General features: G+C 50.8%; 1 protein-coding gene across 1 annotated transcript; it reads left to right on the top strand.

Moving 5' to 3' along the window:
• Positions 1–4,184: 4,184 nt before the first annotated feature.
• LOC140396091 (ADP-ribosylhydrolase ARH1-like) lies at positions 4,185–12,807 on the top strand. Its single transcript, XM_072484204.1, has 3 exons — positions 4,185–4,630; positions 8,881–9,241; positions 9,890–12,807. The coding sequence occupies exons 1-3, from the start codon at positions 4,315–4,317 to the stop codon at positions 10,326–10,328; spliced, it is 1,116 nt and encodes a 371-aa protein (XP_072340305.1). The 5' UTR covers positions 4,185–4,314; the 3' UTR covers positions 10,329–12,807.
• Positions 12,808–14,302: the final 1,495 nt, after the last annotated feature.

Here is a 14,302-nt window from a genome sequence, read left to right as displayed (position 1 = left end):
CTCCCCCCCCAAACTGACTATCTATCTCCCCCCCCCTCCCCCCAAACTGACTATCTATCTCCCCCCCTCCCCCCAAACTGACTATCTATCTCCTCTCCCCCCAAACTGACTATCTATCTCCCCCTCCCCCCAAACTGACTATCTATCTCCCCTCCCCCAAACTGACTATCTATCTCCCCTCCCCAAACTGACTATCTATCCCCCTCCCCCCCAAACTGACTATCTATCCCCCCCCTCCCCCCAAACTGACTATCTCCCCTCCCCCCAAACTGACTATCTATCTCCCCCCCCCCCAAACTGACTATCTATCTCCCCCTCCCCCCAAACTGACTATCTATCTCCCCCCCCTCCCCCCAAACTGACTATCTAGCTCCCCCTCCCCCCAAACTGGCTATCTATCTCCCCCCAAACTGACTATCTAGCTCCCCCTCCCCCCCAAACTGACTATCTAGCTCCCCCTCCCCTCCCCCAAACTGACTATCTAGCTCCCCCCCAAACTGACTATCTAGCTCCCCCTCCCCCAAACTGACTATCTATCTCCCCCTCCCCTCCCCCCAAACTGACTATCTATCTCCCCCCCCAAACTGACTATCTAGCTCCCTCTCCCCCCAAACTGACTATCTATCTCCCCCTCCCCTCCCCCCAAACTGACTATCTATCTCCCCTCCCCTCCCCCCAAACTGACTATCTATCTCCCCTCCCCCCAAACTGACTATCTATCCCCCCCCCCAAACTGACTATCTATCCCCCCCCCCCCAAACTGACTATCTATCTCCCCTCCCCCCAAACTGGCTATCTATCTCCCCTCCCCTCCCCCCAAACTGACTATCTATCTCCCCTCCCCCAAACTGACTATCTATCCCCCCCCCCCCAAACTGACTATCTATCTCCCCTCCCCCCAAACTGGCTATCTGTCTCCCCTCCCCCCAAACTGTCTATCTATCTCCCCCCAAACTGACTATCTATCTCCCCTCCCCCCAAACTGACTATCTATCTCCCCCCTCCCCCCAAACTGACTATCTATCTCCCCTCCCCCAAACTGACTATCTATCTCCCCTCCCCCAAACTGACTATCTATCCCCCCTCCCCCCCCAAACTGACTATCTATCTCCCCCCCCCTCCCCCCAAACTGACTATCTATCTCCCCTCCCCCCAAACTGACTATCTATCTCCCCTCCCCCCAAACTGACTATCTATCTCCCCTCCCCCTAAACTGACTATCTATCTCCCCTCCCCCCAAACTGACTATCTATCTCCCCCCCTCCCCCCAAACTGACTATCTATCTCCCCCCCCCAAACTGACTATCTATCTCCCCCCCTCCCCCCAAACTGACTATCTATCTCCCCCCCCAAACTGACTATCTATCTCCCCCCCTCCCCCCAAACTGACTATCTATCTCCCCTCCCCCCAAACTGACTATCTATCTCCCCCTCCCCCCAAACTATCTATCTCCCCTCCCCCCAAACTGACTATCTATCCCCCCTCCCCCCCCCAAACTGACTATCTATCTCCCCTCCCCCCAAACTGACTATCTATCTCCCCCCTCCCCCCAAACTGACTATCTATCTCCGCCCCCAAACTGACTATCTATTTCCCCCCCTCCCCCCAAACTGACTATCTATCTCCCCTCCCCCCAAACTGACTATCTATCTCCCCCCCTCCCCCCAAACTGACTATCTATCTCCCCTCCCCCCAAACTGACTTTCCCCCCCCCTCCCCCCAAACTGACTATCTATGTCCCCCTCCCCCCAAACTGACTATCTGCCACCCCCCCCACCCAAACTGACTATCTATCTCCCCCTCCCCCCTCCCCCCAAACTGGCTATCTATCTCCCCCCCCTCCCCCAAACTGACTATCTATCTCCCCTCCCCCCAAACTGACTATCTATCTCCCCCCCCAAACTGACTATCTATCTCCCCTCCCCCCAACCTGACTATCTATCCCCCCCCCAAACTGACTATCTATCTCCCCCCCCCCAAACTGACTATCTATCTCCCCCTCCCCTCCCCCAAACTGACTATCTATCTCCCCCCCCCAAACTGACTATCTATCTCCCCCCCCCAAACTGACTATCTATCTCCCCCTCCCCCCCCCAAACTGACTATCTATCTCCCCCTCCCCCCCCCAAACTGACTATCTATCTCCCCCCCCCCAAACTGACTATCTATCTCCCCCTACCCCCCCAAACTGACTATCTATCTCCCCCTCCCCCCCCAAACTGACTATCTATCTCCCCCCCCCCAAACTGACTATCTATCTCCCCCCCCCAAACTGACTATCTATCTCCCCCCCCCCCCAAACTGACTATCTATCTCCCCCTCCCCCCCCCCCCAAACTGACTATCTATCTCCCCCCCCCAAACTGACTATCTATCTCCCCCCCCCAAACTGACTATCTATCTCCCCCCCCCAAACTGACTATCTATCTCCCCCCCCCAAACTGACTATCTATCTACCCCCCCCCAAACTGACTATCTATCTCCCCCCCCCCAAACTGACTATCTATCTCCCCCTCCCCCCCCCAAACTGACTATCTATCTCCCCCCCCCCAAACTGACTATCTATCTCCCCCCCCCAAACTGACTATCTATCTCCCCTCCCCCCAAACTGACTATCTATCTCCCCCCCCCCAAACTGACTATCTATCTCCCCCCCCCAAACTGACTATCTATCTCCCCCCCCCCAAACTGACTATCTATCTCCCCCCCTCCCCCCAAACTGACTATCTATCTCCCCTCCCCCCCCAAACTGACTATCTATCTCCCCCCCCCAAACTGACTATCTATCTCCCCTCCCCCCAAACTGACTATCTATCTCCCCCCCCCCAAACTGACTATCTATCTCCCCCCCCCCAAACTGACTATCTATCTCCCCCCCCCAAACTGACTATCTATCTCCCCCCCCAAACTGACTATCTATCTCCCCTCCCCCCAAACTGACTATCTATCTCCCCCCCCAAACTGACTATCTATCTCCCCCCCCCAAACTGACTATCTATCTCCCCCCCTCCCCCCAAACTGACTATCTATCTCCCCTCCCCCCCCCAAACTGACTATCTATCTCCCCCCCCCCAAACTGACTATCTATCTCCCCCCCCCCAAACTGACTATCTATCTCCCCTCCCCCCCCCCAAACTGACTATCTATCTCCCCCCCCCCAAACTGACTATCTATCTCCCCCCCCCCCAAACTGACTATCTATCTCCCCCCCCCAAACTGACTATCTATCTCCCCTCCCCCCAAACTGACTATCTATCTCCCCCCCCAAACTGACTATCTATCTCCCCCCCCCAAACTGACTATCTATCTCCCCCCCTCCCCCCAAACTGACTATCTATCTCCCCTCCCCCCCCCAAACTGACTATCTATCTCCCCCCCCAAACTGACTATCTATCTCCCCCCCCCAAACTGACTATCTATCTCCCCCCCCCAAACTGACTATCTATCTCCCCCCCCCCAAACTGACTATCTATCTCCCCCCCCCCAAACTGACTATCTATCTCCCCCCCCCAAACTGACTATCTATCTCCCCCCCCCCCAAACTGACTATCTATCTCCCCCCCCCAAACTGACTATCTATCTCCCCCCCCCAAACTGACTATCTATCTCCCCTCCCCCCCCCAAACTGACTATCTATCTCCCCCCCCAAACTGACTATCTATCTCCCCCCCCCCCAAACTGACTATCTATCTCCCCCTCCCCCTCCCCAAACTGACTATCTATCTCCCCCCCCAAACTGACTATCTATCTCCCCCCCCCCAAACTGACTATCTATCTCCCCCCCCCCAAACTGACTATCTATCTCCCCCCCCCAAACTGACTATCTATCCCCCCCCCCCCCAAACTGACTATCTATCCCCCCCCCCCCAAACTGACTATCTATCTCCCCCTCCCCCCCCCAAACTGACTATCTATCTCCCCCCCCAAACTGACTATCTATCTCCCCCTCCCCCCCCCAAACTGACTATCTATCTCCCCCCCCAAACTGACTATCTATCTCCCCCCCCCCAAACTGACTATCTATCTCCCCCTCCCCCCCCCAAACTGACTATCTATCTCCCCCCCCAAACTGACTATCTATCTCCCCCCCCCCAAACTGACTATCTATCTCCCCCCCCCAAACTGACTCTCCTCCGCCCCGCCCGTCGATGGGAGGGCTGAAGAAAAGTTTCTTCCGGCTGGCGGGACCGGGGGAGGCGGCTGGGCCGAGTTGGAGAGGCTGCGGCGGCGCTGAGCGGCGGGGCCGGGCTGTGTGAGCGGCGGGGCCGGGCTGTGTGAGCGGCGGGGCCGGGCTGTGTGACCGCCAGGCCGGCCATGGAGTCGCTGCTGCTGCAGCGCTATGTGGCGGCCATGGTGCTGAGCGGGGTGGGGGACGCGCTGGGCTTCAGGAACGGCAGCTGGGAGTTCTGCCGGAGCGGGGAGCGGATCCACAGCGAGCTCCGCGGGCTGGGCGGCCTCACAAACCTCTCCGTGTCCGGCTGGATGGTCAGCGACGACACCGTTATGCACCTGGCCACCGCCCGGGCCCTGGTGGCCGCCTCCGGCCCCCAGGAACCCGCGGAGAAGCTGTACAGCAGACTGGCTCGGGAATACCTGAAGAGTATGGAGGACATGACGGGCAGAGCGCCAGGTACACACCCTGTCAGTATAACTACCATCCAGAGCCCCAGGTACACACCCTGTCAGTATAACTACCATCCAGGGTGCCAGGTACACCCCCTGTCAGTATAACTACCATCCAGAGCCCCAGGTACACACCCTGTCAGTATAACTACCATCCAGAGCGCCAGGTACACACCCTGTCAGTATAACTACCATCCAGAGCCCCAGGTACACATCCTGTCAGTATAACTACCATCCAGAGCGCCAGGTACACCCCCTGTCAGTATAACTACCATCCAGAGCGCCAGGTACACCCCCTGTCAGTATAACTACCATCCAGAGCGCCAGGTACACCCCCTGTCAGTATAACTACCATCCAGAGCGCCAGGTACACCCCCTGTCAGTATAACTACCATCCAGAGCCCCAGGTACACACCCTGTCAGTATAACTACCATCCAGAGCCCCAGGTACACACCCTGTCAGTATAACTACCATCCAGAGCGCCAGGTACACACCCTGTCAGTATAACTACCATCCAGAGCCCCAGGTACACATCCTGTCAGTATAACTACCATCCAGAGCGCCAGGTACACCCCCTGTCAGTATAACTACCATCCAGAGCGCCAGGTACACCCCCTGTCAGTATAACTACCATCCAGAGCGCCAGGTACACCCCCTGTCAGTATAACTACCATCCAGAGCGCCAGGTACACCCCCTGTCAGTATAACTACCATCCAGAGCGCCAGGTACACCCCCTGTCAGTATAACTACCATCCAGAGCGCCAGGTACACCCCCTGTCAGTATAACTACCATCCAGAGCCCCAGGTACACACCCTGTCAGTATAACTACCATCCAGAGCGCCAGGTACACCCCCTGTCAGTATAACTACCATCCAGAGCGCCAGGTACACCCCCTGTCAGTATAACTACCATCCAGAGCGCCAGGTACACCCCCTGTCAGTATAACTACCATCCAGAGCCCCAGGTACACACCCTGTCAGTATAACTACCATCCAGAGCGCCAGGTACACCCCCTGTCAGTATAACTACCATCCAGAGAGCCAGGTACACCCCCTGTCAGTATAACTACCATCCAGAGCGCCAGGTACACCCCCTGTCAGTATAACTACCATCCAGAGCCCCAGGTACACACCCTGTCAGTATAACTACCATCCAGAGCGCCAGGTACACCCCCTGTCAGTATAACTACCATCCAGAGAGCCAGGTACACCCCCTGTCAGTATAACTACCATCCAGAGCGCCAGGTACACCCCCTGTCAGTATAACTACCATCCAGAGCGCCAGGTACACACCCTGTCAGTATAACTACCATCCAGAGCCCCAGGTACACACCCTGTCAGTATAACTATCATCCAGAGCGCCAGGTACACATCCTGTCAGTATAACTACCATCCAGAGCGCCAGGTACACCCCCTGTCAGTATAACTACCATCCAGAGAGCCAGGTACACCCCCTGTCAGTATAACTACCATCCAGAGCCCCAGGTACACATCCTGTCAGTATAACTACCATCCAGAGCCCCAGGTCCACATCCTGTCAGTATAACTACCATCCAGGGCGCCAGGTACACCCCCTGTCAGTATAACTATCATCCAGAGCGCCAGGTACACACCCTGTCAGTATAACTACCATCCAGGGCGCCAGGTACACCCCCTGTCAGTATAACTATCATCCAGAGCGCCAGGTACACCCCCTGTCAGTATAACTATCATCCAGAGCGCCAGGTACACACCCTGTCAGTATAACTATCATCCAGAGCGCCAGGTACACCCCCTGTCAGTATAACTACCATCCAGAGCGCCAGGTACACCCCCTGTCAGTATAACTATCATCCAGAGAGCCAGGTACACACCCTGTCAGTATAACTGCCATCCAGGGCGCCAGGTACACACCCTGTCAGTATAACTACCATCCAGAGCGCCAGGTACACCCCCTGTCAGTATAACTATCATCCAGAGAGCCAGGTACACACCCTGTCAGTATAACTACCATCCAGAGCGCCAGGTACACCCCCTGTCAGTATAACTACCATCCAGAGCCCCAGGTACACACCCTGTCAGTATAACTATCATCCAGAGCCCCAGGTACACACCCGGTCAGTATAACTACCATCCAGAGCGCCAGGTACACACCCTGTCAGTAGAACTACCATCCAGAGCCCCAGGTACACACCCGGTCAGTATAACTACCATCCAGGGCGCCAGGTACACCCCCTGTCAGTATAACTACCATCCAGAGAGCCAGGTACACACCCTGTCAGTATAACTACCATCCAGGGCGCCAGGTACACCCCCTGTCAGTATAACTATCATCCAGAGCGCCAGGTACACACCCTGTCAGTATAACTACCATCCAGAGAGCCAGGTACACACCCAGCCAGTATAACTACCATCCAGAGCGCCAGGTACACACCCTGTCAGTATAACTGCCATCCAGAGTGCCAGGTACACACCCTGTCAGTATAACTGCCATCCAGAGCGCCAGGTACACACCCTGTCAGTATAACTACCATCCAGAGCGCCAGGTACACACCCTGTCAGTATAACTATCATCTAGAGCGCCAGGTACACACCCTGTCAGTATAACTGCCATCCAGAGCGCCAGGTACACACCCTGTCAGTATAACTACCATCCAGAGCGCCAGGTACACACCCTGTCAGTATAACTACCATCTAGAGCACCAGGTACACACCCTGTCGGTATAACTACCATCCAGAGCGCCAGGTACACACCCTGTCAGTATAACTACCATCCAGACTGCCGGGTACACACCCTGTCAGTATAACTACCATCCAGAGCACCAGGTACACACCCTGTCAGAATAACTGCCATCCAGAGTGCCAGGTACACACCCTGTCAGTATAACTGCCATCCAGAGCGCCAGGTACACACCCTGTCAGTATAACTACCATCCAGAGCGCCAGGTACACACCCTGTCAGTATAACTACCATCCAGACTGCCGGGTACACACCCTGTCAGTATAACTACCACCGAGAGCACCAGGTACACACCCTGTATGTATAACTACCATCCAGACTGCCGGGTACACACCCTGTCAGTATAACTACCACCCAGACCGCCAGGTACTCGTTGTCAATATAACTACCATCCAGACCGCCAGATACACAGCACCGTGTCAGTATAACTACCATCCAGAGAGAGGCAGGTAAACAGCACTCTGACACTGCGATGTCACCCCTCATCTGGGCAGCACGGTAGAATTGTGGATAGCACAATTACTTCACAGCTCCAGGGACCCAGGTTCGATTCAGGCTTGGGTCACTGTCTGTGCGGAGTCTGCACATCCTCCCCGTGTATGCGTGGGTTTCCTCCGGGTGCTCCGGTTTCCTCCCACAGTCCAAAGATGTGCAGGTTAGGTGGATTGGCCATGATAAATTGCCCTTAGTGTCCAAAATTGCCCTTAGTGTTGGGTGGGGTTACTGGGTTATGGGGATAGGGTGGAGGTGTTGACCTTTGGTAGGGTGCTCTTTCCAAGAGCCAGTGCAGACTCGATGGGCCGAATGGCCTCCTTCTGCACTGTAAATTCTATGATAATCTATGATGAAGTGCTGACCATTACATGCTTGCCAATGAGATTTGTCACCTCTCGTTCCCTCCCAACAGGCTGCTGTGGGTGCTGCTGGGTCTGCAGGAAGGAGGCCCAGGCGGGACATTGCTTGGCACTTTTGTTCATTTTACTTTTCATCCTAAATACTGTGTAGTGTCATTATGTTACTGACTGGTTTAGCTGGTTTTGCAGGGCTGGTTTAGCACACGGCTAAATAGCTGGCTTTTAAAGCAGACCAAGCAGCATGGTTGATTCCCCTACCAGCCTCCCCGAACAGGCGCCGGAATGTGGCGACTAGGGGCTTTTCACAGTCACTTCATTTGAAGCCTACTTGTGACAATAAGCGATTTTCATTTCATTTCATTGTCCGTAATAAGCCTCAATGACCTTTAATTATTTATTTACTGATGGTGGGTGTCCTGCTAATTCCCTCCCCCCCCCCCCCCCCCCCCCCCCTCCCCCCCCGAAAGCATGCCCAGCGGGGGCACATAAAATCCAACCCTTGCTTTGGTGTTCGTTAGAACAAGTTGCTCGCTTTGCTTCGGATATTGCAACATAATTGGGAGGTGTTGAGAATGACATTCAATGATGCATGTGTTGGCTTAAGTAGTCTCTATTTGTTAGTGGTAGTCATTTATTTCACAGTGGCTGTTGTTAATGTTATGCAATATATATTTTTTGCCAGGTGTAACATGTTTGAAATCTGTCAGCTTATTGAAACCGGATCTTTCTGATGGGTGGAAGACCTCATTCAATCCTGCCGGGGGTGGATGTGGTGCTGCAATGCGGGCCATGTGCATCGGACTACGATTTCCCCGTCCTGAGGAATTAGACAAGCTGATTGAAGTAGCTGTCGAAAGTGGGCGGATGACACACCACCACCCCACTGGTTACCTGGGCTCGGTGGCTGCAGCACTGTTCACAGCATATGCTGTGAATAACAAACCTGTAGTGAGCTGGGGAGCGGGCCTGATGGAGGTGTTGGAGAAAGCAAAGAGCTACGTAGCAAAAGCTGGGCATTATGATGCTGAAAATCTGGCCGCATGGTGTGTGCAAAATCTCACATTGTTCATTTTCCATTTGTAATTATTATGCTCCTACTGAGCCCCCCCACTTACTGGTTGCACCACATCTCTGGAATGACCGGATCTGTCTGGCAGATGAAGTGCAACTGCTCCTCTGGTCAGGTTGGCCCTGGATGTAACAACCTGGGTCAGTGGGTAATGGGTTCCAGCTCACTATCTAAGGAGGAGGTGCCACATTTTCACAGGTGGTGTCCATTGGATGAGCTACTTAGCCAAGGCCTTTGTCAGCCTGCCTTGAATACAAAACAGGCCGCCATTCCAGTGCAATTCCAAGGGAGTGGCTGCTGTGTTGGAGGTGAAGCCTTTTTGATGAGACATTAAACTGAGATTCTGAATACTCTTTCTTGAGTAGACAGATCCTCTGGTCCTATTTAAAACAAAAGTTGGCGTGTTCTCTCATGTTCTGCCCATTATCCTCCATCAGCTGTCCTAAATTGACCGCCATATTTTCGATGTCACAATAGTGCAACACTTCACTCTACAGCCAATTAAGTATTTTTGTTTTGGGGTGTCTTGTGGTTGTGAAAGGTATTTTTTGATATGGACTAAGAGTGAGGGGGAATGACTCCAGAATATTGAATGACTCATCCCCTTTTCATTTTCATTCAGGTCCTACTTTGAAGACCAATGGAAGAAATACCTTCGGGACAGAGGAATTCTGGATGGGGTATCCAAGCCGACTTTCCCTAAGCAATACAATGTGATTGAACGTGACAAATTCTACACCTCAGTCAGCTACTCGGGCTGGGGTGGGGCCAGTGGACATGATGCCCCCATGATAGCTTATGATGCCATCCTGGGCTCAGGCAGTTCCTGGGAAGAGCTCTGTAACAGAGGAGTTTTCCACGGTGGTGATAATGATTCTACTGGTGCTATAGCTGCAGCATGGTGGGGGGCAATGTACGGATTTGATCAGGTTCCCAAATCCCACTACAAAGATCTCGAATATCGGAGCAGGTTGGAATCACTAGCAGAGAAATTGTTCTATTTGAGCCATACAAATTCTTGCTCATCACAAAAAAGTCAGAAGAGTTGCAGTGTTGAGTAAGGCTCTTGTTTTGCTTTCTAAACCCTGGCTTTGGTCCCTCTGTTACTCCTTCATTGGAATGTAGCGCGCCTGTACCTGAAACATGGCCTTAAAGTTCCATTGTAAGTTTTCCTGTCAGTCTTTGGGTCCATTTTATCCTGGCAAGATCCTCCTCTCATCCTATTGTTGTTGGCCTTCCTCCAATTTGCATGTTCTACTTTACCTAAATATTCCCGTAAAGAGACTTGGTCCTCTTTACCCACCTCATGTCCCAGTACAAAATCCAGCAATACTTCTTTTCTAGTTGGGCTTAGAACCTACTGATCAAGGAAGTTCTCCAGAACACATTTTTAAAAATTCCTCCTACTCCTTATCCTTTACTCTAACATTATCTCAGTCAATATTTGGTTAATCAAAGTTCCTCACTCTATTGTTTTTGCACATAGTTGGCTTCCCTGCTGTGTTGTTCCTCTCCCTCTCCTCATTTGGAGGTCTATAAACTACCACAAGCAGCTTGAGCTGGTGATACTTTTAGTTGATTTTTAACCTTGCTCCTTTATGTTCATGCTCACTCCACTCTGCGGTTGTGTCCCAAAACTTCTTCATCTACACACTACTCCGCTCCGAGTTTTCTGGGCAACCAAGCATGTTCACTAATGTCCTTTTTGGAGAAAGAAATCTGCTGGTCTGACTTGGTCTGGCCTAAAGGGACACTATACTCATAGCAGTGTGGTTGACTCTTAAATACCCTCTTGAAATAGCCTGGCAAGAACAGCAGGCAAATAGTTGTACCTGCAGCAAGTCCTGGGACTGACCTCCAATAGCCAAAATCCTGTGTACAAAGTATGACTCCACCCAGTGGAAAGTTTCTCTCCCCTGCCCCCGATTCCCATAGATTTTATTTTTGCCATGGCTCCTTAATGCCATATTTGGTGAAATGTTGCTTGCTGTCAAGGGCAGTCACTGTCACCTCACTCTGGCTCTTTAGTTAATGTTTGGATCAAGGCTGTAATGAGGCCAGGAGCTGAATGATCCTGGAAGAACTCAAAACTGAGCATCAGTGTGCTGGTTTGCGAGAGACACAGCTAGTTCTGGAGCACAAGCCTGTCTTTGTCAGGATGTGGTCAGTGCCTTCAGCTGTTTCTTGCTATCACATGGAGTGAGTAGAATTGTCTGAAGGCAAGCACCTGAAATGCTAGCAACCTCAAAAGAGGAGGCTGAGATGGATCATCCAATGTGTTGGATTCCCCCAATATTGCAGATGAGGATATTGGGTGGAGCATCCTCACCCTTTTGGGTGTTTAATTGTCCACCACCATTCACAACAGGATGTGGCAGGACTGCAGAGCTTTGGTTTGAAACGTCGGTTGTGGGATAACATGGTTTTGTCTATCGCAAGCTGCTTCTGCTATTTGGTATGCATGCCGTCCCATACATACAAATTTACAAATTAGAAGCAAGATGAAGCCACTCGGCCCTTCAAGCCTGTTCCGCCCTTTAACAGGATCATGGCCGATCTGATTGTAACCTCAACGCCACATTCCTAACTACACCCGATAACCTTTCACCCTCTTGTTAATCAAGAATCTATCCACCTCTGCCTTAAAAATATTCAAAGACTCTGCTTCCACTGACTTTTCAGGAAGAGTTCCAATGACTCAGTGACCTGAAGGAGGCTCATCTCTGTGTTAAATGAATGAACCCTTGTTTTTAAACAGTGACCCGTAGTTCTAGATTCTCCCACAAGATGAAACATCTCTCCGCATCCACTTTGTCAAGCCCCTTCAGGATCTTGTATGTGGTATCTTGTATCCATCTTGTCGCTTCACTGACTACACCTCATTTTTAGGTATGCCTGGTACTGCTGCTGCCATGCCCTCCTTCATTATACCAGGATTGATCCTCTGTTTTGATGGTGATGGTAAAGAGTATCAATGAAGGAAATGCATTTCCAAGTCAGGTGTGAGTGTTAAATGGAATTTGTGTCTGACTTGAGGTGATGGTTTTCAATTGTCTGCTATCTCTGTGCTTAAGTTGTGGGTTTGGGAGGTGCTATAAAAGAAACTCTTCTAGAATCAGGGCTTTGAACAGAATGTTCTTTTCTAACTATAAAATGATGGATATAAAGGCAAGGAATTGAACTAAACCTTTATAAAATCACTGGTTAGGGCCCAGTGAAATATTGTGTTCAATTCTGGCACCAGAGAAGAATGTTAAAGTCTTTTAGAGGGTGCAAGGAACATTTACCAGAATGTTACCAAGGACGTGGGATATCCGATTCACTGTGACGAGAGAAAATTGGGTTAACACTGATTATTTATAAGATGGCGCTGATTATTTCTAATTGCTGCTCCACTCCTGTTTTAATCGTGCAACCTTTTGATGTTGGAATGGGATGGACAACATAATCTAAGCTTAGGTCTGTAATACCTTCACTAAACAAATGCCCAATTCTGTACCAATTCTTTGCATTAAAAGCTTTGCAACGATGACCACTAGGCACCAGAGTTTTGTCTCCAGTTCTTTTGATCATGTGTTTTTCAACCCAGTGCACTCATTAGCTGAAGGACTTGACCAATGTCTGTCACATAGCTTTAGATCGCAAACCTCAATGCAAATGCTCTTTTTGAAAGTTGCTTGAACAATAGAGAAAATAGAATGTCCATGTGGGCACAAAAAAAATAATAAAGTTGAAGAATGCACAGGAGGATGCAGAGATGCTTCAGCGGGATTTGGACAGGCTCAGTGAGTGGGCATATGCATGACAGATGCAGCATGATGTAGATAAATGTGAGGTTATCCAGTTGAGCAGCAAAAATAGGAAGGAAGATTATTATATGAATGGGTGTAAATTGAAAGAGGTGAATACTCAGTGAGACGTTAGTGTCCTTGTGCATCAGTCGCTGAAAGCACCCAGGTACAGCACGCAGTAAAGAAGGCAAATGGTATGTTGGCCTTCATAGCAAGAGGATTTGAGTATAGAAATAGGGATGTTTTACTGCAATTGTATAGGGTGGTAGTGAGGCCACATCTGGAATGTGTGCAGTTTGGTGTCATCTGAGGAAGGATGTTCTTGTTATGGAGGGAGTGCAGCGAAGGTTTACCAGGATGTTTCCTGGAGTGGCAGGACTGACGTATGAGGAGAGATTGAATCGGTTAGGATTGTATTCGCTGGAGTTCAGAAGAAGATGGGGAGATCTCGTAGAAACCTATAAAATTCTAAAGGGACTAGACGGGGTAGATGCAGGAAGGATGTTCCTGATGGATGTGTCCAAAACCAGCTGTCTGAATCTACGGATAGCAGGTAGACCATTTAGGACAGAGATAAGGAGAAATTTCACCCATGAAGTGGTGAGCTGTGGAATTTGTTACGACAGGAAGAAGTTGAGGCCAAAACATTGTATGTTTTCAAGAAGCAGTTAGATATAGCACTTAGGGCGAAGGGGAATCAAAGGATATGGGAGGAAAGCAGGATTAGGCTATTGAATTGGATAATCAGCCATAATCAATGGATGGTGGAGCAGGCTTGAAGGGCCGAATGGTCTCCTATTTTCTATGAAGGAAGACTCAGAGTGTATGCAGAAGTTGGGAAAATTCATTGAGTTACCTTCTGAATGAAAATGACCTGAAAGAGTTATTACAGTCACATCGAGCTGTGTGGGGGGATAACTTGGGACGTACGAAAGTAATTACACACGATGTAGATATCAGAAATGTTTACTCATTAAACAACACCCATGCAGGCTCAATCCACTAAAGACTGCACAGGTACAAACGGAGATGACTGATTTGCGTAAACATAAAACAGAGTTCCTTTACAGAGTTTCTGAAGGCTTTAGGAAGCAGCTAGCATAGGAATCTCATCCAGCAGAAGGTATCAGGGCTGGTCATATGGACGAGAAAACTAGCTTGGAAAGGCCGAATCGGAAGAAAGCGGAGATCAATGCAAAGAGAGCATAGGCGCTCCAGCGTACAAGCAATCATCTGCATGAGAT

This window comes from Scyliorhinus torazame, chromosome 2, assembly GCF_047496885.1.
Source record: "Scyliorhinus torazame isolate Kashiwa2021f chromosome 2, sScyTor2.1, whole genome shotgun sequence".
Lineage (NCBI taxonomy): Eukaryota > Metazoa > Chordata > Chondrichthyes > Carcharhiniformes > Scyliorhinidae > Scyliorhinus > Scyliorhinus torazame.
This window is presented reverse-complemented; position numbering and strand designations above follow the sequence as displayed.